Here is a 27,553-nt window from a genome sequence, read left to right as displayed (position 1 = left end):
AGAAAAGGAAACCTGGCCTACTAAAAAATGTCCAGTGCACTCGGACCTTTTCCATTACAGCCACTTGGTATGGGAAGTCACACTTTTAAGGTGTCACCTTCAACATCACTGAAAATGACACCAAAAGTAGACACTAGAGGGCGTTTGAGTTTTAGATCCCTGTAAATCTGAATGAAAAACCTTTCAGAAGAGAATGAACTACGTGTTCCCAGAGAGCTCAGAAACATCACCCTGGACACCAAGACAAAAGGGTGACTCTTACCCTCTTTCTCCTTTTCCTTTTCTTCTTTCTTGCTCTTCTTTGTGGACGACTTCGACTGTGTTGTGGCTTGTCCAGAACTGGTGGCCACAGGGGCCGAGGAGGACGAAGCACTGGAGGACCCCGCGGAAGCCGCCAGAGCAGCAAGCACCTTGCTGCCACACAGAGCGCAGGAGAGCAGCTGCAGCAGCACCGGAGACACCCCCTCGTCCACCAGGAAGCTGACTTGGAGGAGGAAGTACAGGACGGCTGCAGGCAGAGGAGACAGTGGCTCAGCCCCGAGACAACTACGAGACTCACACACAAGAACGGCGCAGCTTCTCCACACGGCCAGGGCTACCTTATTCCCACCACCTTCCTTGTCCACGTTCTCTGCTGGATGCTACCGAGAAGAATTCACACCCTCTGTAGAAATACCTGACCATTTTGTAACAACTACACAGAGACTGGCTTTCAGCCCCCAGTTCTCTGGAGATGATTCTCCTCTTCAGTTTACCACCACAGTCTGGAAGTCAGATACTCCTACCTGTGCTCCCCTAGCACCCCAAATTTTGTCTATGGACCCTTATCAGCCTTTTACGTTTTTACTTGTCTTCTTTGCTGGGCAGAGTTCTGTCTGTCTTGCTCACAGCTATAGCTCTAGCACCCAGCTTAGTGCTTGGCGCATAGTGGGCCTTGATGAATGGTTCTTGAAGGAATGAAGGAATAACAGCAACCAAAAGGAGAGGCACTGCTTACAGTCGTCTTTGATGCAGAACTTCTGCCAGTTGATGGTTCGCTGGGCAGCGATCTCTGCACAGGCTTTCAGGTGCTCCATCTGAAATGGAAACCGATCACCAGAAATGAGTCGCCCTGCCGAGCGGCCCACGCCCGCTGCCTTGAGAGGTCATCACCTCAGCTCTGGATTACAAATGCCAGCCCTCTGTGCAAGGTTGACTCAGTGCCCTGGTGAACATGGGACGAAGGCCCACACACTGCAGCTCTTACTGAGCCTCTTACGTCCAACAGCCCACCACGCAAAGGATCCTTCAGACCACCTGATAATGCAGCAGCAAAGGCAGGCTGCGCCCTAAGACACTACAACCCAGTTTATTTTTTTCTTGCAAAAAGCACAATAGTAAGAGCATTAGATACGGAGTCTTTAATACTGAAGATGTTCTTTCTGGATGTTCCTGTGCAATATATTCCATTTACTCCCCAAAGTCAAACAATTTCTCTTAGGCGGTCGGAAATACACCATTTCTTTAGTTTTCAGGGACAAGGATGAGAGGCGCACACATCTCAGGCTGCTCCTGTCTACGACATGAGCAAATGACACTGGTAAGAAGCCCAAGCCACCCCTCCTCACAACGGCGGAAGCCCTGCCAGGTAGAGGTGGGCATGGTGGGGGGAATCGCAGACCCTGAGGCCAACTGCACACGGTACAGCACCCAGGTGGGTGCCATGGATCTACCCTGACCGCCACCCTGGCCATGACGTCCTCTAAATATTATTGAAAAGCCCTGTGTGTGCTGCTCCAGCCTATCACCTACTTGGCTGAGCCTCATCACATGCCTTCTCCTGGCCCTACCGCCCTCCCGCACCGGCCGTACCAGGCTGATGAGCGTGTCATACTGCAAGGCGGAGCCTGAGCTGGCTGTGACCACGCTTGCCCGGAGGAATATCCCCTGCTCCTCCAGCAGCTTCTTGATCCCACGCACGTGGGAGTCCAGCGTGTGCAAATCCCGCAGCTGGCGGTATTTCTCCTTTGACCCACAGATGAAAAGCAGAAGTTTGCGGACTTGGCGGCGCACAAACGGAGTTTGCTGGATCATCAGGTACTGGAGGAGAGGAACAACACAGAGTCAGTGACACTGGAACTGCATTGGTACCGGCCACAGCTCCCTGGGTTTTCACAGACTGTTACTAAAAACCGGTCAGAAACACAAACCAAGCTACTTCCTTGCAGTCAAGCCAACCTCTGGTGAACTTCAATATTCCTTACAGAAACCAGGAGAAAAAAAAGCATAGAAATAAGAACATCAAAAAGAGAAAAAGAGCACTATTCCTGCTCCACCTCATGGAGCGCTTAGGAGTCTACAGGGAAGCTGGTCTCCAATCCAGAGTGAAACCGTAAGGGAAAAAACATTCAGAACCTCTCTTTTGGGTAAAAGTGGTGGGGAAGAAGTTGGGTTGTTGTACTTGCACCACCTGAAATGGTCATTTGGGGTTTGCTAACATCATTTCTTCCTAGAGTTAATCTCACGCTTGCTGGGCGAGTTACTAAGCTGTTTTCTCTCAGCTCCAAACCCACCACCCCACTACCCCGGGCTCTGTGATGTCCAGTCCACAGCTATGTGCTAACTGCACTGCTTCTTTGCCAGCTGGTTCCCTCTTAGGTTCTGCCAATAGGGAGCCCTAGAGGCACACCAGAGGCAGGAGGAAAAGAAGGGACTTGCTCCCTCCTGTTCGCCTGCTGTCCCAGCACCAGCCCTTCACCCCGGCAGCCTCCAGCGTTCCTTTAGTAGTCAAGGGCAAACCAAGTTCAGGTGGTCCCAGTCATCAGCTTCCTTCTGTACTTCCAGAATCAGCCACATCACATCCCTCCAGAGCTCCTCAGGGATCAGCAGCAGCACGCCCTCCTCAGATCCACCAGGCCTCTCCTCTCCATACGAAGGGCTGCTGGCAGCTGCTTCTTCAGTTACTATCTCTGTTACCTCAGTTGCTCCCTTTTTATCTTTTTGGTTCTTCAATGACTATTTAACCAATTCTGTATGTTTAGATCTCTCAGTTATATTTAACTACTATATGTTCTGTTTTCCACAATCCAAACAATTAAACCTGCCCGTGATCACCACATGTGGGGGAAGTTAAATGTACAGAATTAGAACCTAAAGTGGATGGCTTGCTTTGATACACACCTCCCACATTCTCACCATTAGCACACTCTGGAGGTGCAAGGGACTCTGCTAAATAGTGGGAGGGACTCTGCTAGGGGAAATACTGCATGAGGGTGAGGACACAACGGGGCCACAAAGGCAGTCCCAGCCATGTGTCCTCTCTTCGACTGGCACACTGCCTGGGACCTTCACTTACCTCTGAGAGAAAGTAAAACCACGAATGATCAAAGACAGGAGGTGGGATTCGAGAATTAGTGTCAGCGATCTTTTTGATTTGGTATGGCAGCCTCAGTACCATCTCTGTTAGAAGCTGTGTGTAGGCCTCAAACACATCAGCAGCGTGGCCCTGGGAGAAGAACACTTGTTTAAGAATCTGTGATTGACAGTTTTCTGTGACCACAATTAGGAAAAAGGCTGCTTTACTGTTCATAAGGTATATCCTTTGTTGGAGATGGTAAAAGGCGCCTTCCAAAGCTGGAACCATGACTGACTGACAGCTTAGTTTACAAACCCAGGAAGGCTCCAGGCTCCTGTGGGCAATTTCATACCAAGGTTACAGTGGATGCAGATCTCACTGGTCTTAAAAGTTCCAGCATTTCACTCTGGTTTTTGACACTGGATTGATTTTACTCTGCTTACATAAAAATTAGTTAGAACAAGAACAAACTGAAAAAACAGTAGTAGGGAAGGACTTTCTATGAGAGATAGAGATGCATTTCATCCCCCTAGAACCAAAGCTTTCCAAGACAGCAAACATTTATATATATGAGGGGGTCAGCATCACCAAGCTCAAGTCGAGATCCTGGGCCCACACAGAGAGGCAGGGGTACGGAGAGATGTGAAAACAAACAACAGCCATCCTGTAAGCTGTGTGGTCCCCAGGGAGAGTCGGCAAGAGTTTGGGGGCATATGTCTCATAATTCAATCACCAGTTACTTATCAGTTCTATGCAAGCAAGCACTGGGGTGCTAAGAGGAATAAAATAAGGTCTTGACTGGTAGTTTGGAGGGGAAGACTCCACCAGTGTGCACAGGGTACTCTGGGACCCAGGGAAAGGCTCTCTTGATCAGACTTGATGACAAGGAAATACGCATTGGGGAAGGATCTAATGCTTGAGCTGGGTGTTGAGGAAGGACTAGGAATTAACTAGATGGGGGAAGGAAGGGATGCAGAAGGAGAGGAGAGAATTTCAGAATTTCAGGACAGCATGCACAAAGGCAACATTCACAGTGGGGGAAACGCACAGGTAAGCAGGGCTGCATGCAGGGGTGCTGTAGGTGATCAAGTAGAGTTAAGTAAACAGCCGAATCCGCAAAGAACTTTTTGGCCTAAAAGTCATAGAAAATCACCAAAAGTGCATAAAAAAAGAGAGAGAATGGGAATAGATTCACATTACATTTTCCTATTCGCAGCAGTTGAGTGTGCAACAAGACGCACAACTAGTCCAGCCCATCGTGTTCTACTGTATGGGCTCAAATGGGACTGAAATGGCGATAATAACATTTACTGAGCAAGGGTACGTTCTAGGCACTGTGCATTACAAACATCATGTCATTTAATGCTCACAACTCTATAAAGCAGATACGATGTGTATCCTCACTTTCCAGGTGTACAGACTGAAGCTTACTGAGGTTAGCTAGAACTTGCCCAAGCTTCAGGGCTGCTAAGGGGGAACACCTGTTCCCAGGACTTGTTTCCAGACTCACCTGACCAGAAAGACCATCTTTTAAACTAGCGTGTTTAAAGGCCTCTTGTGACAGCAAGGGTAGTGTGTGACTTAACTCGGCTCCTTCAGTGCTACTGAGAGTGAGGAGGACAGTGCTCTGGATGAGGGACAGAGCGGTCACTGTGCCCGGGGAAGGCCCTCACCTTCACATACTGGCGGAGGAAGAACGGGCTCATGTCGGGTGGGGATGAAGTAGTATGTGGTTTTAGCAACTGGCTGGTCGCCATGGGCTCCTCCTCATTCTGTTGGCTCTTCCAGTACTCCAGCAGGGACTTGAGCACGTGCAGGCAGTAGTCCACAGCCCCAGAGCTCAGCAGGGCTGCCGCCGTGGCACTGGAGATGAGGGAAGACGACTGGGGAAAAAACGGAGACGCTAAGAATGGCCTACAAAACAGTGTGAAATCCAGCCAGGTGCTGGGGATAGGAAACACGCTCACAACAGCCTTAGAGTTAGCTGTCCTGAAGTGAGTCAGTCTCTTGAGTTACAAGTTTCCCGGCTAGCTCAAAAATTTCTCCAACTCTTTTGAACAACAGCATGGTTAAGAGAAAACAAAGAAATGCCAGTTCTCAACTCTAATCTCCCTACACATATGGGCCAGAGGCCAAGAAGGCAAGGATTAGATAACCTTTCCACCTGGAGGGGACAGGTTTTCTTTTTCCTTGGGCAACTTGAAAAGTAGCCCATTTATTTCAAGAAGAGAGAAAACTTTCCACTAGAGGCACTTCTTAGCAACCCCACCCTCCTAGTAGGGGCTCTTCCCATAGAACCAGCCTCCAAAGGAGATGGGGTAAGTGATCACGTGAATAAAAAAGTAGGAGAAAAGCTACTGTAAATAAAACCATTAGAAGAGCCTTGCAAATCCCAGCAAACCCCACAGCGCATAAGCTCATTAAGATTGGATGCAGTTTCTACCATTTCTACCTTCTCTGCTTTGTGTTAATCTCCTTTCCACCACGCACACGCTGCTTTCTCTCTGCTTTATTACCATACCTTATAGCAACGTACAGCAGGGGAATCCTCTTAGTCACTCTGCGCCTTGCAGAACAGTCTCCTGCTTTTCAATAATGGAATTTCCAAACCCTTTAACCCCTCCATTGGCGGGATTGTTGGAAAAGATCAGAGCTTGGAAGGGATTCTGAAAAAGGTGGAGGCTCTGGCTCCTGAAGAGGTGACAGCTTAGAATCTTACTCCTCCCGAGCAACAATGGACTTACTCTAACAGCCTCTGCCCTTTGCCCTAGCACCAACCAGACAATTCTCTTTCCTTTCCCCACACCCACTAGCCCAAAGCAAAATACCTCACATATGGAAGACTTGGACCCGGATTTGGTCCTGGACATGAAGACACTCAGGAGCCTCATCACTACCAGGTGGACCTCATTCAGCGCACTGCGCTCGTTCTTCTTGGAGACGTCCTGCAGAAGGGGCAGAACCCAGAAGGCCACACTTACTTTAACCTTGAGGCATCCTCTCAACAAGATTCCCTTACGCTTATCAATCCTAAACGTTTCTCATGTGGAATCAGAGACAAAACAAGCTCCAATGGACCTGTGGTCTGTACCCCATGATCTAGAGCCCGATACACCTAGAAGGCCATACTAAGACACAAACAATTCATTGTTTTTAGCTTGTGGAGTTACAAAAAGTCAATGAGGGCAGGGACTTGATTTTGTTCCTCATTTACAGCCAAAAAGATCCAAAAGCATGACCAGGCCAAAGTATGCCCTAAAAAGGCTTTCTGGTGAATCGAAAGAACTGGAGCCCTCAGTGGCTGGTCCCCTCCTGAAGCTGGATGGAGTTCCTCTAAGAGAGGAATGAAAAAGTGAAGACTCATCTCAGCTAATCCCTGCTTCTCACATAGTATGATGCTCAAATTTCACCTTTTTATCCATGCCCAGTTCAGCAATTAGCTGGGAGAGCAGGTTGTCCAGGGCCCCCTTGTCTTTTTCATCTTCTCCATCCAGATCTGTAGTAAGCATCAGAATTACCTGGAAGTCAACAGAGAGGTAAAACATGGAAGTCAATTCCCTAAAGAATAACAACTCTAAACACAAGGTGTTTCAGAAGAAATCCTAATTTTCCTGACTTTCCTGTCAATCATAACTATAACCGATGAAAAGGTTCTAAGTCTTGAGGTACCCAAAGTTGAAGTGTCCAGAGTCAGAAGAGTCAAATTGCGGTATATGCCACCCTTGGCATCACAGAAAATGTTCTGCAAAACTAACTAACTAACTGACTAACAGTATATCCAACCAAAGTGGCTTAAGACATGGCAGTGTGCTGTGCTAAGAATTAAAGAACAATTTTGCCTAGGAATAGCTATCAGACCATGCCTTATCACTAATACTAGAGCTACTATATACTAAGAATCTCTGGAGCAGACTTTTGCTCCTGGCTCTGTCAATAACTGCTGGATAACTACAGACATTTTTAATTTTAATTCTCTGATCCTCAGCCTTCTCATCTCTAAAATGAAGGGCTATAACTTGCAATTCAAAATTACATTGCATTATTTTATGACCTAATGCCAAACAATACCAAGCCTCTGGAGAGAACTGTGAGCATGCTTAAGGATGGTCCAACTATGATGTGATAGACCCAAGTGAACTGAGGGATACCTGCATGTATGGGATGGCCCGGACACCTCCAACATTTCGTAACTGGGGCAAGGTTTGCAGTAGTCTCTCCAACAGCATCAGACGAACCATGTGCAGCCTAAAAGGTGAAGAAAAATACATGAAACATGAGCCAGCACACAAACACTAGCCAGCTGAATATAGTTCTTTCCTCCTGCCACCAGGGTAAACAAGGAGCCTACTGCTTAGGAAGAATCCTAGCATTAAAAAATGTTAAGAAATGTCTTCAGTATACCAGCAACAAAGAAGGAAAAATCTCCCTCTGTTAAAAGAGAACAAAACTATTCCAAAATACAACAGATGGTACTGAAACTTACTACAGGAAAGTCAAAATATCTCTCAAGCAATAGGGTCCTAGTGGTTCTCAGCATTAACACCAAACCATCAACAGTAAGCTTGATGACTTTTTCTGACACATGGTCCTATTCTGCCTCCACGCATTGTTTTCTGGACTTCTACCTAAACATTTTACATTATCCAGTTGCACAGTGGCCCAGATCTTTCTTTTTCTTGCTTCCCAAGCCCTTAGGAAGGCCAGTCACTGCTTTACCTGCAAAATTCAACTTCAGTATCAATACTAGAACCATGAGTTCTCCCATATATGCAGCTGGCCACTACCTAGCCTTCTTCACCTGCAGATATACAGCTGGGTTCCCAAAGTAAGTGTGTGCTTCTGGATCTCTAGTGCATATGCTAATTTAAGAAGAAGAATATGAAAATTAATTAGGGTGTTGTCGACTTGGTTGGCAGTCTCACCTAACACAATCTTACACAGATTAACAGTACATATGCTGAATCAATTAATGGATTCACTCTCATAATTAATAAACTGTTTTTGCTTCATTTTACTTTACAGACTATTTATAAGAAACCACAATTTTTATATATATATATATATTTTTTAATTAATAGACTTTATTTTTTTAGAGCAGTTTCAAGTTCACAGCAGAATTGAGTAGAAAATACAGAGAGTTTGCACAAAGCTCTCCCCACCCACACACATATACTCCCCTACCCTCAAAACATCCCTCATCAGTGTGGCATATTTGGTACTATCGATGAACCAACATGGGCACATTATTATCAACCAAAGTCCACAGTTTACATTAGGGTTCACTCTTGATGTTGTACATAATATGAGTTTTGACAAATGCATAATGACATGTAGCCACCACTATAGTATCATACAGAGTGATTTCATTGCCCTAAAAATCCCTTGTGCTCCATCTATTCATTCCTCTCTCCCCCTCCCCAAGCCCCTGGAAATCATGATCTTTTTATTGTTTCTGTAGCTGTGCCTTTTCTAGAATGTCATTTGGCTGGGATTAAGTTATACATATATTTTAAAGTGTAATTTTCATGTATTAAGTACCCTAGCAGGTATCCAGCATATTTTCAAAATAATAAATCTTGAATGAAAATAGTCTTGAATAATTAATGATAATCATTCTAAAAAGAACTCAAAGGAATGAGCTAAACAACCTTCAGAATACAGTAACATATAAAAGCCCACGCATGCATCTTTGAATAATTAGGACAGCTGTGTAGGGACTACAAATGAATAAAAAATGCCCAAGAACAGAGGTGTACAAGTGATGAAGGATGAGATGACAGCAGCAGCTCAATACTTTTAGGATAAAACATAAGTTTTGAGATGGACTAAAATGCTCAGATTTGGAGAATGTATGTGTGACTTATACACACAAAGCAAACAGTCAACAAAACGAGGAGTCTTGACTGGGATCAAGATCATACCAGATTACTGACTTTTCAAACTTTTAAGATAGTAGTACTCTTGAAACTTAACAACAACAAAAAGCAACAACAACAAAAAAACAGTATACCAAAAATTACAATTCCCTCCTCTTGTGGCTTAAAGTTAAAACCAATTCAATTATTGTATTATTTAAAATAGTAAGTCACTTAACAATTATTTAATTACTGAAAAATAAAGCAAACTTACACAACTTTAGAGAATTCCACTACCAACATGACCACATTACCTAAATTGACCCGCCACCGAAAAACTGAAAATTCTGAAAAGATATTAACATTATTTTAGAAGTAATGATGAGTCTCAATAAATTTCAAAGGATTGAAATTCACATACTATGTTCCCCAACTACAGTAAATTACACTATAAATCAACAACAGAAAAATAATTAGAAAATACTCAAATGTTTGGAAATTTAGCAACATATTTCTAAATATCCCATGAGCCAAAGACTAAATTACAACAGAATTTAGAAAACATTTTGAACTGGATAGCAATGAAAATACAACATATCAAAATATGTGGGCTACAACCAAAGCAAAGTTTACAGAGAATTTTAGAGAAAAACACGTAACTTCAAATATGTATCTAAAAATAAATACTTAAAAATCAGTAATTTAAACTTCTATCTTATGAAGCTAAAAAAACCAAAACACATAAAATTAAGCTCCCAAAAAATAAAGTACTAAAACAAAATAGCTGGTAAGGAGAGGAAGGAAATAATAAAGAGTGGAAGTGAAACAGAGAGCAGGCATACAACAGAGAAAATGCAAAGCCAAAGTTGTTTCTTTGCAAGTAATATTGATAACTCCTGGCCAGACTGATTATTAGGAAAAAAAAAATTTAAGTTACCAATACTAGAAATGAAAAGAGGTGTATCACTACAGATCCTAAAGACATTAAAAGTATGATAAAATACATTATAAACAACTTTATGCCAATAAAGTTGACAACTTAAATAAAATTATCAAATTCCTTGAAAATCACAACATACCAAAACTGACACACAAACAGAAATAATTCTGTCATTTAAAGAATAAATCTATAATTCAATAGCTTCTCTTAAAGAAAGTCTAGACCCAGATGACTTTACTTTTTCAAGAATTCATAGACGAAAAAATACCAATCTTACCCAAACTCTTCTAGACATCAAAAATACATCCACAAACATGTCCTCGCTTACTCTGACGCCAGAATAACATGAATACTGATACATGATAAAGACATTTCAAAGAAGAAAAATTACAAGTCTAAATGAAGTATTAGCAAATCAAATCCAGTGATAAAAAGGGTAAGACATCATGATCAAGTGACCCCAGAATGTTGGTTTAATAATGGAAAACCAATTAATGTAATTTACAACCTTGAACAGAACAAAAGATAAAGACATATAAACAATAAAGTGTTAACAAAAGCAACTAGAAAGCTTCAGAAACCAATTCTAGATTAACCATCTCCCAGCAAACCAGGAACAAAACTTAACTTGATAAAGAATATCTATAGAAAATCGTCTAGGTAACATACTTAATGGTAAAATACTGAACCTCTTCCCTCATATCTGAGAATGAGATAAGATTTCCACCATCACCACTCCTGTCCTAGCCAATGAAATAAGGCAAGAAAAGGCAATTAAAAGGCCTAAAGACTGGAGAGAAAAAAATTATATGTTACTATTTGCACTAGACAAGACTGCTCATGCAGAACCTGTAATCAGAATTAATCTAATTATCAAACCCATAATTATAAGTAATCTAATTATCAAAATCTTTAATTAGAATTTGTGTGAATTTAGAAAGATTATTGAATACAGGGATCAAAATAAAAGCAATAATGAGCTCACTAGCAATTAAGAAATTATTAGAGAAATAATCAAGAAGTCACTCAGAGAATGAGTCAAGATAGAAATCCAGAGGGGTAAGCAGAGCCCTGAGACTGATTTTTAAGGCATCTGAAAACTTGAGGCCATGATGCTCTGAAGGCAGCTGGAGCAACTGGTTGCTAGGACCTCACAAGACATCTGGAATAGGCAAAAACATCCAGAATCTGCCCCAAGTGGGGAGAGCCTTCTATGAGAGCCTCATGAAAGAATCACAGAAGGCTACACCTTGAGTTTAGAAGTAAACAGAAGGATATCACTTCTTCCCATATTAGGAGCCTACAAGAAAAATCAGCTGGTTCAAATCTTGACACTGAGAGAAAAGAAGGAAAAAAAGAATTAGCTGCTGAAATATAGTTAGTTTATACATTTTTTCCCCCTTTTGGTTTAATACTAAACCTATCCAAGCAAAACTACAAAAAACACAATGACAAAATAAAGATCTTAAAAGCAGTAGTAAAGACACTGTTTTCAAAGAAGCAATAGCTGTAACAGCAGGTGACATCACATTGGCAGTAACAGTGGATACCATTCTCAGTTTGGGGAGGGAAAAAATGTCAACACAAAATTGTATGCCCATCAAAAATAAAATAAATCCACAAAATGTAAGCGAACTAAAAACATTTCCACAGGGGACCTCCCCTGAAGGAAAATCTAACAGACATACTTAAAGAAGAAAGTGACCCTAGATGGAAGGTCTGAGATGCCAAAGAAACGATGGGCATAAAAAGTAGTAAACATGTGAGCAAATCTAAATAAACAATGACCACATAAACTCCACAAAACAGCAATAGTATCCTGAAAGCTTTAAAAGGCTTTTTTTCATTAAGACACACAAATATAATCGTTCAAATTCATAAGAATGAACAAAGCCGTCTGAGGTACTCATGTTTTCAGGAAGAAGCTACAGCTCTTAGGTAACTTTAGTTTTGGATAAGTTAAATATGCATGTTAAAATGACTAGTGTAACTACTAAAAGATTGGAAACAGAGCGAACAACCTTCAAACTTGCAAAGCTGCGGGGAGGGGGGAGGTAAGGAATGAAAAAATATCAAATCAACCCAAAAGACGGCTACAAAGAAGATAATAACAAACACAGAAACAGGCAGAACAAATAAGAAGCACAGAAGAAACTGCAGGTATAAATTCAAATATATCAGTAGTTAACATTCACTGTAAATAAACTTAACTGTTTCAATTAAAAAGCAAATGTAATAGCACAGGGAACTATGTTCAGTATCTTGTAATAACCTTTAATGACAAAGAATATGAAAACGAATACATGTACGTACATGCATGGCTGGGACATTGTGCTGTACATCAGAAACTGACCCATTGTAACTGATGGTACTTCAATAACAACAACAAAGCAAATGTAGACTGCATTAAAAGTATTTTTGAAAGTAAATTTCAGAGAACCAGAAATCACAAAGATCACATTATCTGAGCACACTGAATTAATCTAGAAATCACATTAAGAGGGAAAAAAAAGATTAAGTAGGAAATGCCTTTATAAGTTAAACCCTGAAAAACAAACCCCATCAAAATATCATCAGTTAACTGAGCCAGAGGTCATCTTCACCAGAGATACTGCACAAGCTTGAGCAGAAGCAGCAGGATACAAGGAACACAGGAGACACTCTTTGACGCCCTCTCAAAATGACTGATACCTGACTGCTTCAGTGAACTCTTTTTCTGATAGAAATCATTCAGTTCAAAATAGTGATTTCTGTACTAATGTGATAACTGTGGGCCTCAATGAATTTAACAAACATTCTATCACAAGTATGTCCCTTGGGTTTTTTCTATTTCTCCAGTGACCTCTTGGTTAAGAATACATTCATCCCACCAATCCAGTACCAAATACCACCAAAATTTCTTAAGGGGGATGGATTAGGATTTTATGAATTATTTTCCATCTGCCAAATGCCCCACCACTGATATTTCTAGACATAAACATGCATTTCCTGTCTTACTTTTCTATTACCTGATCAACATACTGAACAAGGAGTTACTTCTAGTATTTAGTTAGTAACTATCACTGTTGAGCCTAGAATAGTGCCATTTATAAAGAGAATGCTACAAAATGAGTTTATGGGTGATGATGAAACATCAGAAAGATGGGCGTAAGGAGGATACATGTTCTTATGACAATAACTTTACAGGTACTAAGGGATATAGAGAAGGGCCTTAATAGAAAAACCGCTTCCTATTCTCTCTACAATTGATCTGATGAAAGTCTAATTAGGACCAAGAAGACAGACCTAGAACACTTCCCAAGATTTTTAAACTGTTTCCTGAGTTTATTACCTTTGCATTTCAAAAGAAATATACTGTTATGACACACTCCACCTCCTCAACTGATCCACCATCCTATTCCTGAAACCTCCCGCAGGAAAGCCTCTTGACTGCAAATGGCCAGGTCCTGACCTGTTGCTAGCGTGGACATCTCCTTCTCCTTCCCCTTCTCCTTCTCCCTCGGAGCCATCTCCTTCCTGATGTCCGGTGGTGGTGCTGATGGCACCAGTGCTTGAGCTGACACTTCCTGGTCCAGCCGGATGCCCCTCTGCTGTGGTATCACCATAAGCACTGCTCCGGCCAGATACTAAAGAGAAATGGTTTAAAAAGTGCAAATCAACTCCCAAAGCATGGTCCAATCCAATGCATTCTGAAGACAGCAATAGTTAGATGATAACTGGTAGCTTTAGAAACTTTTCTTCTATGTGAAGCTCAAAAAGGACTGAATTCATGATACTGGCCCCACAGCACTAAATGACTCTCTGGGTAGTCATTCATCCTCTAGAATATAAGATCCACCCACAAGAATAATCTTAATCTCAGCTGCTGATAAATTTCCATCTCATACTCCAGAGGAAACATATACTGACTTGGGAAATTAGAAATTATCAGCTACTCTTTATCTCCTCTACAAAAAAACTTTTCATATCCAACTTTTAAGCAAAGACGGATTTATAAGACCAAACCCAAATGGTGCTGTCATCCTTCTTCATTCCACAGCCCCACCCCTCATCTGCTAACATATCTGGCCTGCTTCATTAACACATCAGATCATTAATAAAAGGACTGCCCCAAATCTCTTCCCCCAACAGAAGGAGCAAAAACCACAGGTTGACTCATTTAAAAGCCATACCAAAACTGTTTTAGATTAATCGTGATCTGGGATTGTGTATGTCATTTCTTTCTTTACTAGCAGATAATTAAACTTCCCTCGGCTGGAACCAATCCCAGGACCCAGACAGGGAGTCCTATTTTGTTCCCACCCTCCGCCCAAGGAGATCAGGACCCCCAGCCACATTACCACTGTGCTCGCCAGCCACTGAGTCCACTGCACTTCCCCCGCTCTCCGAGCCCACGCTACCACCGTGGTCAGCAGGAGAAGTCCGAAGGGTGGAGCCGTCAGTCGCTGCTGTGCTGCCCTCATCGTCCGAGGCTGGAGCTGGGAGAGTAACGAGAGCTGTTACAGGTAAAAACCCCTCCTTGGGGCGAAAGCATCAAACCACATAGTGCAGGGGACACAATGCAGTTTATGTATCCTGTCGTCAAAGAAAAAAGGGAAAAATCTGCTTCGCTGGTTAATCACTAACAGGAACAAACACTATACACAGTGCATTGCAAACAGTACTTAGACAGAAGTGAAAACCCAGTTCACTGGGCATTTCCTTCGCTGTTACATTACAGTGCAAGTAAAATAGTGCAGAGATTCAAGAAGAATCTGTGACATGGACGCTCAGCTTTCTAGCTAAAATGCTTCCCGGTCACCATAGTCTAGGTGTTACTGACACCTGCTGAGATCGGAAACTAGCCATTACCATTCAAAAGCATAAACTCTGAATTTTAATGAGATTTGTTTTGTAATCAATTTATGCTTATGCTAGGAAATCACTTTGCATGAGCTCTTGAATCAACCCTGTTTGGTTTTTTTTAATCAGGTGGTCTAGAGGGGGAGCTCATTGGGAAATTTCACACTTCCTAATCATCATCATCAGATGCTAATAATGAAGCAAGGAAATTCCCCAGAGACAGCCACAGCATCCAGGATCAGGGCTGAGCTGAGACAGGAGGAAAATGCTGGATGAGATACACGGGGGAGGAAAGCCAAGACAGCCACAGAGCACAGGAGGAACACAACTGGCACAGCACAAGGGCGACCTCCAAGCCTGAAATGACAGCAACTAAACAGACCTAAGAAAAGCAACAAGCCATGGCAGCAGGTGAGAGGGGACAGCCAATTTCTCCCTTTCTATCTACCCATGATAAAATGCCCAAAACAAGAAAGAAAGAAAAAAAAAGAAAAACAAATATAGGGGAAAAGCATCAGTCTGAAAACTCTAAATCAACCCTTAAATCACTCAGGGGTTGATTTTCCAGCAGACTGTTCAGGTGTTCTGCCCTCCTGTATTTGGACCAATGCTCTATTCAGGGGATAATTTTTTTTTTCTTATCAGATTAAGAAAGAGATGGAAAGTAAAGACAAAATGAGGTCTAAAGATTTCCTATGCATTTGAATTGTTCACAAAAACCCTACCTCCCAAGCTCAGATCCCTGATGGTTACCCACACTGACATGAAGCGTAACTCAGCTTCCGGCAGCTTCACTTTTATTTGCAGATGGAAGAAAGAAAAAAAGTTAAAAGGTGTGAGCTCTACTTCTTGTCTCCTTTTTAATACTGTCTGAAATGTTAGAACTCTGGTGAAGAACCCTAGAAGCTGTGATTTAAGACCTGAAGCTGATCAACCTGCAAGCCGCTCTCTCGGCCTTTCCTTGGGGAATCAGCTGAAGCCAGGCAGCATGCAAAGTGTAGGGAAGCGGAGCCATGAGCGCCTTTGCCAAGCTGCTTCGCTATGCCTTCCACACCCGAATCTCCAAAGCAAAGGCAGAAGCAGGAAGTCCAGAATGGCCTGTCAAAGCAGCTGCCCATTACACTCTCACAGCATTGGAAACGAGGCCTGAGGGTCCTGGGGCCCTGAGCCGCGCCCCTTGCTGTGGACAGTTACCTGATGCTGTGGTGTCAGAGAGGGTTCCTGCGTCCAGAGAGGAAGAGCTGGGTGCCTGGCCGGACAGCCCCAGGCTCTGCAGGCCCAGGGCACTGCTGCTGCTGCCTGGGAAACAAGTGGAGAGTGAGCACAGCATCCCCTCCAGACCCCGTCCACAACACTGCGTTGGCCACCTGCTGCCCTCCGGGGTCTAAACTCACCAGCGTGTGACCCCCTCTGGCCTAGAGGAAGTTATTCCACAGCCATTGCTGTCCACCCACCAAGTTCAGTTACAGAGATGGTGGAAGGCTTCCTTCAGCTCAGGCAGGACACAGGCTGGAGGAATCTAACAGATTCGGGAGGAAATAATCCAAAAGACCAAACTAACACAGAAACTATGCGGTTGGCTCTCCCACTAAAAACCCCAACACAATCCCTCTCACTCTCCACCTGTATCTCTGAACAGCTCTCACCCAGATCAACCTCTCCCCAAATCTGGGGACAAGCTAAGTCAGCTGGGTATCAGTAACTGCCAAACCCTCTTTCCTGTGCACGGCCAACGGGCCGCTGTGTTCCTGGCGTTGCCTTCTACCTTGCTGGTCCTGCTGCAGGCTCAGGGCAATGGCTAGTTCAACCATGGTCTCGTCATCTGCATCAGGCGGGATGTCCAGCATGGGGGGGAAGCCCTCTGCGCCTGCCAGCAGGGCCTCCAGGGGAGAGGGGTTGCCATTGTTGACATTTTCAGCTGTCTCCAGGACCATCGACTCAGACTGCAGAGAGAAAGCTCTGTCAGTGTCCCATGGTAAATGGCAGCTTTTGGAAGTCCACTGAATAAGAGTTGGAGAAGAGTCCTAAGGCTCCTCCTCCCCTCTCCTGCTGCCAGAGACTCACCACCATCTCAAAATCTCCATGGTCCACCTCACTCTGTTCCTGGCTTTCCTGACGGATGTGACCACCATTCGGGATCCCTGATGACTGCATTTTCTCATCTGCATCATCATCGTCATCATCATCCTTGTCTCCTGAGTCAAAGAAACCCCAGTCACCTGAAGGTACTTGCTCTCTACTCCCTTGGCATGGGATAAGATAAGGCACACGGCAAACAAAAACCAAGACAAGCTACCAGCTAGCACCCTGTGCTGCAGAGGTGAGCTCCAAGGGGCTATGCCTGGCCCTGCTCTCTTGCTTCCTGGACCTAACTGGATCTGGGAAGGTGGTGTTGGCAGTGACAGCCTGCCCCACCACCCTTAGGAAAAGGCTTTTCTAGCTGATACAGGAAAAAACAAACAAAAACCAAAAACGTGGATTCCAAAGGGATTTCCATAAGGCAGAGAAACTGAAGACCAGTAGGCCCTATGAGCTCCCACCAACCCTCAGGAGACCTTGGGCAAGACAGGGAAAACAATACAATGGAGATGTTTATCTGTTATCTGTACTGGCAGCTTGAAGTGTTATTTTACTGTTTCTTTCCCAAAACAACTGGGTCAGTGAGATTTTCACACTACACAATCACTATGAGAAGAATCAGAATTGAAATGTAGAACCATCGAATGGAAGCTGAGGACAGCACTACAGGTCCGCCCAGACCAGCTTGTGTGTGAAGGGGAGAGGCCTTCTAAATAGGGACAAGTCCAGGTGAGACCCCTAATCAGAAGAGGATGGAGAGCTCGCCTTCCACTTGATGAGCTGAGAAAAGCATGTGGATATGGCTTTAGTTGAAAACAAACTGTCTGGACTCTGGCTTCTCCCCAGAGAAAAGAGAAACAAACTGTCGCTTGACTCATCAAAAGCTTAGATAAGATGAACGATACTCGAGGAAGAAGGTCTGAAGGTCTCAAAGTTACATGCACTCCTCTAGACCTGCACTGTACCATATAGTAGCCACAGCTGCTACTTACAATGTCACTGGTCCAAACTGATGTGTGATGTTAGCATATAGTACCCACTCGATTTTAAGGACAGAACAAAAAATATTTTTCAAGAATGCAAAACATTTTACAAATAATTTTTTATGTTGACTACATTCTGAAATATTTTTTGAAATACTGGATTAAGTTAATTATTAGTAAGTTAATTTCACATATTTCTTTTTACTCCTTATAATATGGCTAACAGAAAATTGAAAACTATGCATGTGACTTTCATTGGAAATTTACTTCTGAGCCAAACCAAGTAACCAGAGTTACATAATATACTAACGCAGTATTTAGGCACTTCATAGAACTGCTTTGACTAAAATGTTAAATGTTATGTCCTTGACTTGTGTCCAAGTGTATCACGAGGGAAGTCTCTTACGAAATTCGCTGTTGATCTTACTGTAGGTAAGTCCACTGAGGATACTACCCCTCAGACAACAAAATGAAGCCTTAATGTAAAGGCTTTCAGGCCAGGAAATTTTTCATTTCCTGAAAAGTGGTATTTTTTTTCTTTATAGTCACTATGATTTTTGAACTGTTCTTATTTTAGTTTGGCTCTTAGGAAGCTTTCGGCCAAATATAAGAGCTTCCCTTAACCACCATGTAGGACTTTGTGATGTAGATTTCTTTGCATCCTTGGCTTGATTCTACTATTGTAGCTGTATTTCTCCCTGGTTTTGATTTTATTTTTATTCTAGTTACTATATGCATTTTTATATACCACCTTAAATTCTGTGTGGAATAAAGCAGAGTAAAACAAGTCTGCAGAACCTTGGTCAACACGAGAAGCAAACCCTAACACTAACGTCCTCCCCCCGACCCCACCCCACGCACACAAGCCTAAACCCAGACCTCGCATTACCCATTGGAGTGTTGCTTCGAGGGGAGGAGGGCAATGTCACGTGTCTCCGCTTATTCCTGGGCCTTAGGACTCGAATTAGAGCTTGTTTACACGAGAAGCTCACAGCAGGATCCTGAGGTTGAAAGGGAAACCATCATTCTTATTCTTAGGTTTTATGTTACTCATGAAACTGTCTAGAAAACACTTTCCTTTCTTGAACAGTCACTTACAGTCACTACTCTCACCTGCAACCCTGCTGACCAAGGCCAGCAGTTAACCCCATTTCCTGACCTGAACAAGACAGACCAAGTACATCCCTTTCCAAACGCTTTCTTTTCCATGAAATAAGATCTTAAAGCTTTTTTAAATATTCACAATTCTTAATTCCCATTACCATCCTTTAAAACTGTTTTATTTCAGTAGTTGGCAAACGTACAAGAAAAAATTTTCTAGACATTCCCAGGGTTATATGGGGTTGTAATGGTACGTACAGGACACAACAGCATCTGCATGTAGATCTTGGATGCTGTATTAATACAGTCCAGCTCACAGGTGCAGTAGCCATGGATAATGTCCACCAGAGCATTGACGGTAGCTTCAATATGAGTTAGGCCTAAAGGAGAAAAAAATATGATGAAAAACTACTAACTACTTGAGAGTCCAAGATAAAAACAAAAATTCTTATGCCCACATAAAGGCCAAGCTAACACAAAAATGACAAGCACACACAAAAACACACATGCAGATATAGGTCGTCAGCATTATTTGTGATTTGTTAATAGTCTCCTGAATCTCCCAAACTGTCCTCAAAAGCCTTTCCAAATATCCTGCATCACAGAAAAAAGTGTCTACTCTTCATGGACATCACAAGACAGGACAGAGAAGTGTGAAGAGGGGAGCAGATTCTAAATGTTCCCTACTATCCCCAAACGGCAGGTGATGATGAAGACGGCCTCCACGTGCCTTTCGGGTTTACCGCCCTAGCAACCTCCAAACACAAACGAGCACGAGGGGTCCTTCTATTTTCCTAGATAGCTATTCAGATCCTTACTCTTCCACCTAAACCTTGGAGAGCATGAGAAGTTAAATACCAAAGGAAGTACTGGCTGAGAAATAAAATAATTCTCAAAGATGATGCCTAACTTCTACCTTTTCAACTGGCTTTGAATCAAGCTTTCAAAGACTTTTAAAAATAATTATAAATACCAGTAAGCACGTGCACATATATACACATGCCTTTATGTGAAATATTCAACCCAACATGAAGAGAGAGAACAAAATCCCACTTCTCTGCTGCACTGCTAAGTTCCTGTATCAGGAACAATGCTTCCATCTCACAGACTTCTATTTCCTAGCTGTTCATTCTGGAAGAGATGGATGATGAGGGCTAAGATCAAGAGTTCAATCTGATCAAAGAAAAGAATTCACATCAGGCTTCACTATCTATCAAGATTCGAGCACCCTTTTAACATGATACCTGGCAGGCAGGCAGGTGCCAAGAAGGCGTTCTTGGGTTTGGATGCATGGAGTTTCCAGAAGTGGTTCACCAGCTGGGTAATGAAACTACAGCAATCTCCTTCCAGCTGCTTCTGAGGTTCTCTCCCCTCATCCGCTCCTTCTAAGCAGGAGAAAAAAAACAAATCATTAACGATGGTAAATCTAAGATGGAATTTAATTTGTTTTAAGGTTAACTCAGGTCAAGGAAGCTTGCCTGGGGAGGGAGTTTCAAGTGGGGCCCCAATCAATATGCCAACTATCCCTAGACTCCAGCAGGCACATCTAGGAAAAAAACAGTCTGGGAAAGGAATATCACAGAAAACATTGTATGTTAGAATTAAGTAGAAGTGGGGAGCATTCAGGATCTTTACAGCAGATTCAGAGATCTCAGGTCCAACAGTTCAACTTCTAAAAGCTAGGGGAACATCTGGGATTTCCTGAAATGATTCCTGGATCATAGTACCAGAGGAGGAACAGGATGATGACAGCACGTGGGAGCATGTAAACAAGAGAAATGTAAAAGGCATCAATAAACTCTATTTGATGAAAGCCAGTTTGGTACCCAGCCAACATGAGGAGAGAGAAGAAAACAGAACCGAGCACTGCAAAAGGCCACTACACATATTAATAAAATACTGGTGAAAGAACAGCTTGAAAGCAAAAGATATGACCCTATTACTTTAAAGCAACCAGGACACAAGCTTAACTTTACCCTGAGGATTTTAAGAGGTAGTAATTTCAGAGACAGATTATAGCTGACGTCCAGAGCACTAAATAAACTCAAGAATAATCCAAGGGGTAAGCACTGGAAAGAGTATTTACATAGAATAGTACAATCCTAATGTCAAAATCCCTACAAGGTACAAAGACAAGAGAATAAAATCCCTGTCTTAAGAGTCTGAAGTCAGTCCGAGGCCAGTGTGAACAAGAAGAAGATGAGAGGGTAAAGAAGGCATATTAAGCAGATTTCAGGACCACGGCCATATAGGCCAAGTTCACCTGTTTCCATCTGGGGCAGCTTTGACTCCGTAAAATGGACAAGGTTGTTAGGGCGCATGATGGCAATGGAGCGAGCTGTGATCACCAGCCTCTGGAAGACCTCAGGGTCCAAATCCTTGCCTTCTTTGCTGGATGTGTTGAGACACTGCACAGCTTTGCTCAGCAAGGCCTGATCCTACAACAAAAGAATCACAGAGGATGAACCAAAAGCAAGGGCTGGGCACTAAAGCAAAGTGGAGAGGAGCACTGGCAAGTCATCAGGACGGCTGCCTCCTCTCAGGGAAGCAGGTTAAGTACCACCGACTACCTGCAACAAAACTTCAAAGCAGCCCAGTGCAGTTAAACTTCTTAATACATAAAACATTAAAGGTACTAAAAAAAAAAAAAGAAAAGAAAAGAATCAAAAACCATGAAATCAGTATCAAAGTATGATAGGAAAATTGGAAGCCACCCAATTCTCCAGAACTGCAACACCCCAGATCTCTTTCCTACCGAAGTCATTTCTTTGCAGGTTCATACCAAAGACATGTTTCCACAATTGCCTTTCTCTGAGAGGTTCAGCAGGTTAAACTCACATTTCTCAACTCTCTGGGTTGAAGGCACTTAAGTTAACCAATGCATCTGGGCTGGTGGCTTCTTCCTCATGGATCTGAACAGTTTGTCATATTTTCCATTTATAGAAACTGGTCTAACTTACTGCCTTCAGTCGCTACTTACTTTTATAGCTAAGACCCTCTCTCCCCAGATTTCCTCAGTCTCTCCAACAACCACTCAACAAATACCTCAGAAGCAAGTCCACCTTGTTTAGGGTGGTCCACAGCTGGAGGAGTGAAGACACCAGCAGACCTGATCTCCTGAGTGACTTCCCTAATCCCTCTTCCAGTGAGAAACCACCCACACTCAAATGTCCCTCCCCTCCCTTCCTTAATTCTTGCTGATCCTATTAAAGTGACAGGAAAAAAATGAACGCAAACCAATGGTGCACTATTGGCTTGTTCTCAGTTTGAGTGATATTCATTCATTTCTCAGGAGAAACTTAAGACTGTTTGGGTCTAATCTCTATGGTATCCTTTCCCAATCATACTTTGCTATGTCCTTGCTTTACATCCAAAAAGCCAACTTACTTGATTCCCTGCCAGTATCACAACTTCCATTTCCATAGAAGGCATCCCTGATTACCTTGTGACTGTGATAGGCTGAGCGGCTGGTGTGCAGGCTGGCCAGAAGGCTCTTGGACTGCTGCTGGACACTGGCAGGGGCTGGCAGGGACAGCAGCAAAGTGGCCAGCTCCTGAGCTGCATTCTTGTTTCTCTCCTGATGCAGAAGACAGCAGGGTTGTCACTAACCCCACCAAATCCATGCAGAATGAACTATCTATACTCTGCCCTCCCTCTTCCTCCTTTCTCAGCCACCAGGATTAGGTGATGCTCCATGGACTGCAAGGAGCAAAACAAGGAATTTCAGGACTACAATCCTCCCAAAACATAGCTACAGAAATTGAGTCTAAGCTCACGACTTCCAGAACAGTGTTCTTTTATCAGCACTCATCCTGTTCTACGAAGCACTCTCATGGTAGGTCCCCAAAAAGTAGGACAGAAGCTGAAGACTTCTCTGTGTCATCTTTGCAAATCACCGTTATGTTATAAACATTCTTTAGCTGCAAGGCTTTAGGGCCTCTGATGACTGCACTGACTTCCTGCCTCTTTAGAAAGCGCCCATGTGCTTTAAAAAAGAAACTTGCCTTCTCGATGATTGGCCCAACAGCAAAGCAGCTTTCCAGGGCTTCTAAAGAACTCACAACCAGCCTAGGGAGACAGAAAAGCTGGCTTGAGTACATCAACAACGCTTCTCTCCGCCTGGTGCTTTAGCCCTGCACAGGCTATAGTCGTGAGGACCTTGAGGACAGCTAATGAATGCCAAATACAAAATCAAAGCACAATAAGACCTGCCACAGGCACCATGCATATCGTTTCCTTGTGTTACAGGCCAGAAGAAAACTGGCTCCTGCTTGGAGATCAACCTGAGGCCATGTTCATAATCCATAACTCAAAGACAGGGCTTGTCTTCCTCAAAGAGGATAAACGTGCTTCCTCCTGCTGCCTGTGGCAGGGATCACTGAGACGGGTTTAACAGTCTCGATGCAATGGGACCCAAATCTCAGGTGCCCAGAGATCAGTAGGCAAAGGGGATACACAAAGGGAAAGGTTAAAGCCATCTTCTTATACTGGGGAAGCTAAGGTTAGATTTTACTTACACTTCAAAGAAAATGCACAAAGGCACGTCCTATGAGTCCCTAAGAACGGGGAAGAGGACAAACTGTATTTTCAGGTGCATGCCAATTGCCAACATTCAAAGGTACTATAAAGCACCTTTAGAAAACCAGGCAATTTTCTCTAAGGGAAGGATAGGAAACCCAACTGGTGAAGGGTATCAAGTGACATGCTCCCCAGGGCTCACTCCTGTGGGTTTAATGCGGCACAGAAAAAAGACCAACACCCTGGGGGCTAAAGCTCTGGACAGAAAGGGAAAAGCATGGAGAAGGTAGCTGGAGAGAAAAAGGTCAAGGGGCAGAGGAAGGCACTGAAGAGCTGGGGAAGGGGGACCTGGGGTCTAAAACCAAGGCAGACAGAACAAGCTCTCAGGTAGCTTTTCAGACAGTAGAACTTCTCCATTGTCCTGGCACCCCCACCCCCGTTTCTCATCCACAGTACAGAGGGAGCAGAGAGGGACGGGGTAAGGAAGAGGAAGCCAAAGTCTGAAGCGGCCAACACCAAGCGCGCACGTAGAACCCTTCACATTCTCCACTTTGACACGGGACAGCTCTGCAGCCATGCAATGAGCAGAACAGAAAGAAGCAGAGGACATTTCCACAGACGCGGAATCAACGCAAAGCCACGCCATCGCTTACACGGCTCCCTGACACACACTCGCTCGTGCAGAGGAAAGAAAGAGGGCATACTAACCGGTCCAGCTTGGTTAGGGACTCAGTTTCAGAACTTGGGGGAGAAGCAAAGGAAAAAAAAAAGGAAAAAAATGTGAAGCTCAGAGAAACCTGGAAACACATCTTAAGCAAACAACATAAGAATAGGGTAGGGGAAGAAAAAGAAAGAGAAAAAAGGGAAGAGGGGAAGCTGCTGGTGGGAGACAGTGATTCCAAGCCAGGCTATTCTTACAACTTACAATGTAAGAACTGAACATCTTACATCATGAGTTACTGCATCTACCATGGCAAACCAGCAGCTCCCTTGCACAAAGAAGCCAAGCGCAATGCTTAAGAAGGCCACTGGGGGGAGCCTCAGGAGGCTCTGAACTCTGTGCCAGCAGTGTTATTACCACGTTAGGTAGCTGTTACAGAGAAAGATGAGAAGATGATGGAATCAGGACGAAGGGAAGATTTTCCCCTATAATTTCAGCAAGACTGGATCCTAACCTATAACACTGGCTTAAGCATCTTCTGGTCAGCAGCCTCTGGCTACTCCAAAGGGTACCTGAGCATTAAGAGAAGGGAAGGGACAGAAGCCCCCAGGGAAAGACTAGGCAGTCAGACAGCTCTGAGCAAGACTCCAGGCTCTGTCTGCACATTAAGGAGACAGTGAGTGTTGGCGGGTTGCATGAAAACTTGAAAATCATAGGCTAAACTCATGAGACATTTATGAGAGGTTCACTTTCTCAAGACATTGGTTCCGCAGGGAGAGTGGGAAATGATGAGAACTGAAGCCAGCCCCACTGGTGCCAGTACCTCTCCAGAACAGTTCCACTCGTGGTGGCAGGGGCAGCTGAGTCACTGTCTCCAGTGCCATTGCTCTGGTTCAGGTTTGAAGGACAGATGTTGCTGACGGAGGCAGAAGGGAATTCTTCCGGGGGCTCATCGGGCCAGCCAAACTGCTCCTTCGTCTTGCCATAAATTTTTACAGCATCAATCATAGTGACACCTGCTGGATCCACCGAGGCCCCAACTGCAGTAACCAAGAGAAGACTTCAGGATGCACATTCCCTGAAGGGCTAACACCACCGCCTCCAAAGCAAAGACCACACTAGCCTAGACAAAGTACCAAGTCACACTGACTTTACAGGCACAGAGGAACCTGGTCTCCTGAGGCTTCAGCAGCAATTTAACTGTGTATAGGTGCTGCATACGTGCAGAAACCAAAAGCTTATGAAGTCTCCTGCTCAGAAGAAGAGTCCGCAGATGCCACTGTAGGGATCCTCTGGTGCTATCAGGGTACTGCAGCTCCCCCCACCCAGGGATCTCTGACCACTCCCTTTGTTCAAAGTACAGACCATCGTCATTCATACTAACAGCAACTGTTTCAACCATTCTGGGAGAAAAAGTATCCAACAGGTGGCCAGTAAAGGGTAAGGAAAGTTGCCAGCCTTAGGAAAGGCTCAGAGCTTTGGACTCTAAAGGTTTAAAGGCACTGCTAACATCTCTCAGCGATGTGTGCCCTGTGAGACCCTCATCTGTGCCTTAAGAAAGGCTTGCGATTTCACGTGCTAATCTTGCTGCCTCTGCCCAAACCCGCAGGCAGCTCCATCAGCAAGGCTACCTCGCCCTACAGAAGTGAACCCTGAAGCAGAGTTTTACCCTATCTTCACCCCCCGCCATTCTCAAGTATCCCTTTGCTGTCACCTTGTCGCCTTATATCGCAAATGAAGCTCCAAGTTTCGTGATGGCAGAGATCACAGAGAGATCAGCAGAGGGCTCCCAGAACACTGGAGAGCCACAGCGAAGTGCCCCTGCCCTGCCCCCAGGTCAGCAGTCTAATGAGAAGGATATGGTCTGTGTCAGGGGCTGGGGACTCACTGAAGAGGTTCAGCTTCTTGTCAGCCTGCAGAGCTTCTTCTCTGGTGAAGGGGAAGTCAAACCAGCGTGAGCGACTCAGGTTAAGCTGCATAGTTCTGCCGAAGATCTCAATGTACGATGGGGCCCGTTCAACGGCCTGGGTCCCAATCTGGATCCGCATGCCTGTCATCACCATAGTACTGTTGTTGTTACTAATCTCAATGCTGAAGCCACCAGGCTGGAGGGAGGAGAAACAAATGTCAGAAAATGAACACAAGTTCTTAAGGACAAACTTTCAGTCCTTTCTATGACAGTGACATGACGTGCGATCCTACACAGGACCCTTAACCTTTTAACTCTCCAGGAATGACTTCCTTTCTTCCCAGGATGGGAAAACAGAGGCAGGGAGTAGACCCTTCAACTGCAGGCTTCTTTCTCCCCAGCATTAACCACCTCCTACTGTCCTATCCACAGTAACCCTGACCCTGCTGGTAACATTGGAATAAGAGCCCTTCTTTATGGGAGTGAGAATACTCATTTATTCTAGGGACCATTAAACTAGAATCAAGGGTTAGTGACTATGAGTCTTGCCTTCTAAGAGAAGGTATGTCCTCAAACCATACTGCTCATGAGTCCTTCTACCCAGGGACTAGGAAGCCCAGTGCAGTCAGTCCTCACCTTGGTGTTGGCCACATACATGCCAGTGGAATTCAGCCGGTGCTTTATCTGCTGTGCGTTGTAGACTTGCAGGAGGTCATTACCACCAAACTCCACATCTGTCAGCTGCTGGTTGTGTTCAAAGAAGTCAATGGGGAAGGTCACCTGGCTAGACGTGCGGGTTGCTGTGAAGAACAGCACCAGATTGCCAGAGAGCATTGGTCATTGAGGTCTCTACCACCTCTGTGCCCACTGCACAGATGAAGACCCCCCCAGCCTGAGCTCACATGCGCACGCCCTGACCTTTCTAAGCAAACTCGCGATTATAGTGTTTGCATCAGTACGATGCCTACATGCGGTTAGCTGTTCAACAGTCATCATCCCCAACCACAACACGACCTAGCGGGGCAAAGAAATCCGGTGTCAGTATTGGGTACAGTTAATAATGATAGGCTCTATCATAGCTGGTTTATTTAAAATTAACAACAAAAACTACTTCTTTAAAGGAAGATGAGGAGGGAGGGCATAGCTCAATGACAGAGCACAGTGCTCAGCAAGCATAAGGTCCTGGGTTCAATCCAGTATCTCCATTAAATAAGTAAATAAACCTAATTATCTTCCCCCCAAAACAAAACAAAACTGAGGAGGCTGAGTTGTACAATTTTCTCAGACGTAGACTCTAGAACAAATTTCAGGTAATGTGATGACCCCTGAAG

The 27,553-nt window shown here is 44.0% G+C and overlaps 1 protein-coding gene across 4 annotated transcripts in view; it reads right to left on the bottom strand.

Annotated features, from left to right (window-relative positions):
• UBR4 (ubiquitin protein ligase E3 component n-recognin 4) overlaps window positions 1-27,553 on the bottom strand; it is a 122,433-nt gene that overhangs the window by 44,936 nt on the left and 49,944 nt on the right. The window contains exons 47-68 of one of the 4 annotated variants that reach the window (XM_072975260.1): window positions 26,859-27,022; window positions 26,202-26,418; window positions 25,137-25,353; window positions 23,139-23,202; window positions 22,577-22,711; window positions 21,398-21,572; window positions 20,379-20,519; window positions 19,393-19,514; window positions 18,923-19,034; window positions 17,036-17,166; window positions 16,737-16,914; window positions 16,166-16,270; window positions 14,470-14,607; window positions 13,581-13,755; window positions 7,483-7,579; window positions 6,745-6,852; window positions 6,163-6,279; window positions 5,008-5,217; window positions 3,335-3,484; window positions 1,852-2,079; window positions 998-1,076; window positions 263-508 (exon numbers count right to left, since the gene is read on the bottom strand). In XM_072975260.1, the coding sequence (XP_072831361.1) occupies window positions 263-508; window positions 998-1,076; window positions 1,852-2,079; window positions 3,335-3,484; window positions 5,008-5,217; window positions 6,163-6,279; window positions 6,745-6,852; window positions 7,483-7,579; window positions 13,581-13,755; window positions 14,470-14,607; window positions 16,166-16,270; window positions 16,737-16,914; window positions 17,036-17,166; window positions 18,923-19,034; window positions 19,393-19,514; window positions 20,379-20,519; window positions 21,398-21,572; window positions 22,577-22,711; window positions 23,139-23,202; window positions 25,137-25,353; window positions 26,202-26,418; window positions 26,859-27,022 (3,309 nt within the window). The remainder of the gene's footprint in view (window positions 1-262; window positions 509-997; window positions 1,077-1,851; window positions 2,080-3,334; window positions 3,485-5,007; window positions 5,218-6,162; window positions 6,280-6,744; window positions 6,853-7,482; window positions 7,580-13,580; window positions 13,756-14,469; window positions 14,608-16,165; window positions 16,271-16,736; window positions 16,915-17,035; window positions 17,167-18,922; window positions 19,035-19,392; window positions 19,515-20,378; window positions 20,520-21,397; window positions 21,573-22,576; window positions 22,712-23,138; window positions 23,203-25,136; window positions 25,354-26,201; window positions 26,419-26,858; window positions 27,023-27,553) is intronic. The other 3 variants (XM_072975262.1, XM_072975261.1, XM_072975263.1) reach the window with 3 other exon arrangements.

This window comes from Vicugna pacos, chromosome 13 (genome assembly GCF_048564905.1).
Source record: "Vicugna pacos chromosome 13, VicPac4, whole genome shotgun sequence".
Taxonomy (NCBI): Eukaryota; Metazoa; Chordata; class Mammalia; order Artiodactyla; family Camelidae; genus Vicugna; species Vicugna pacos.
The sequence above is the reverse complement of the archived record's forward strand: the minus strand, read 5'-3'. Positions and strand labels throughout refer to the sequence as shown.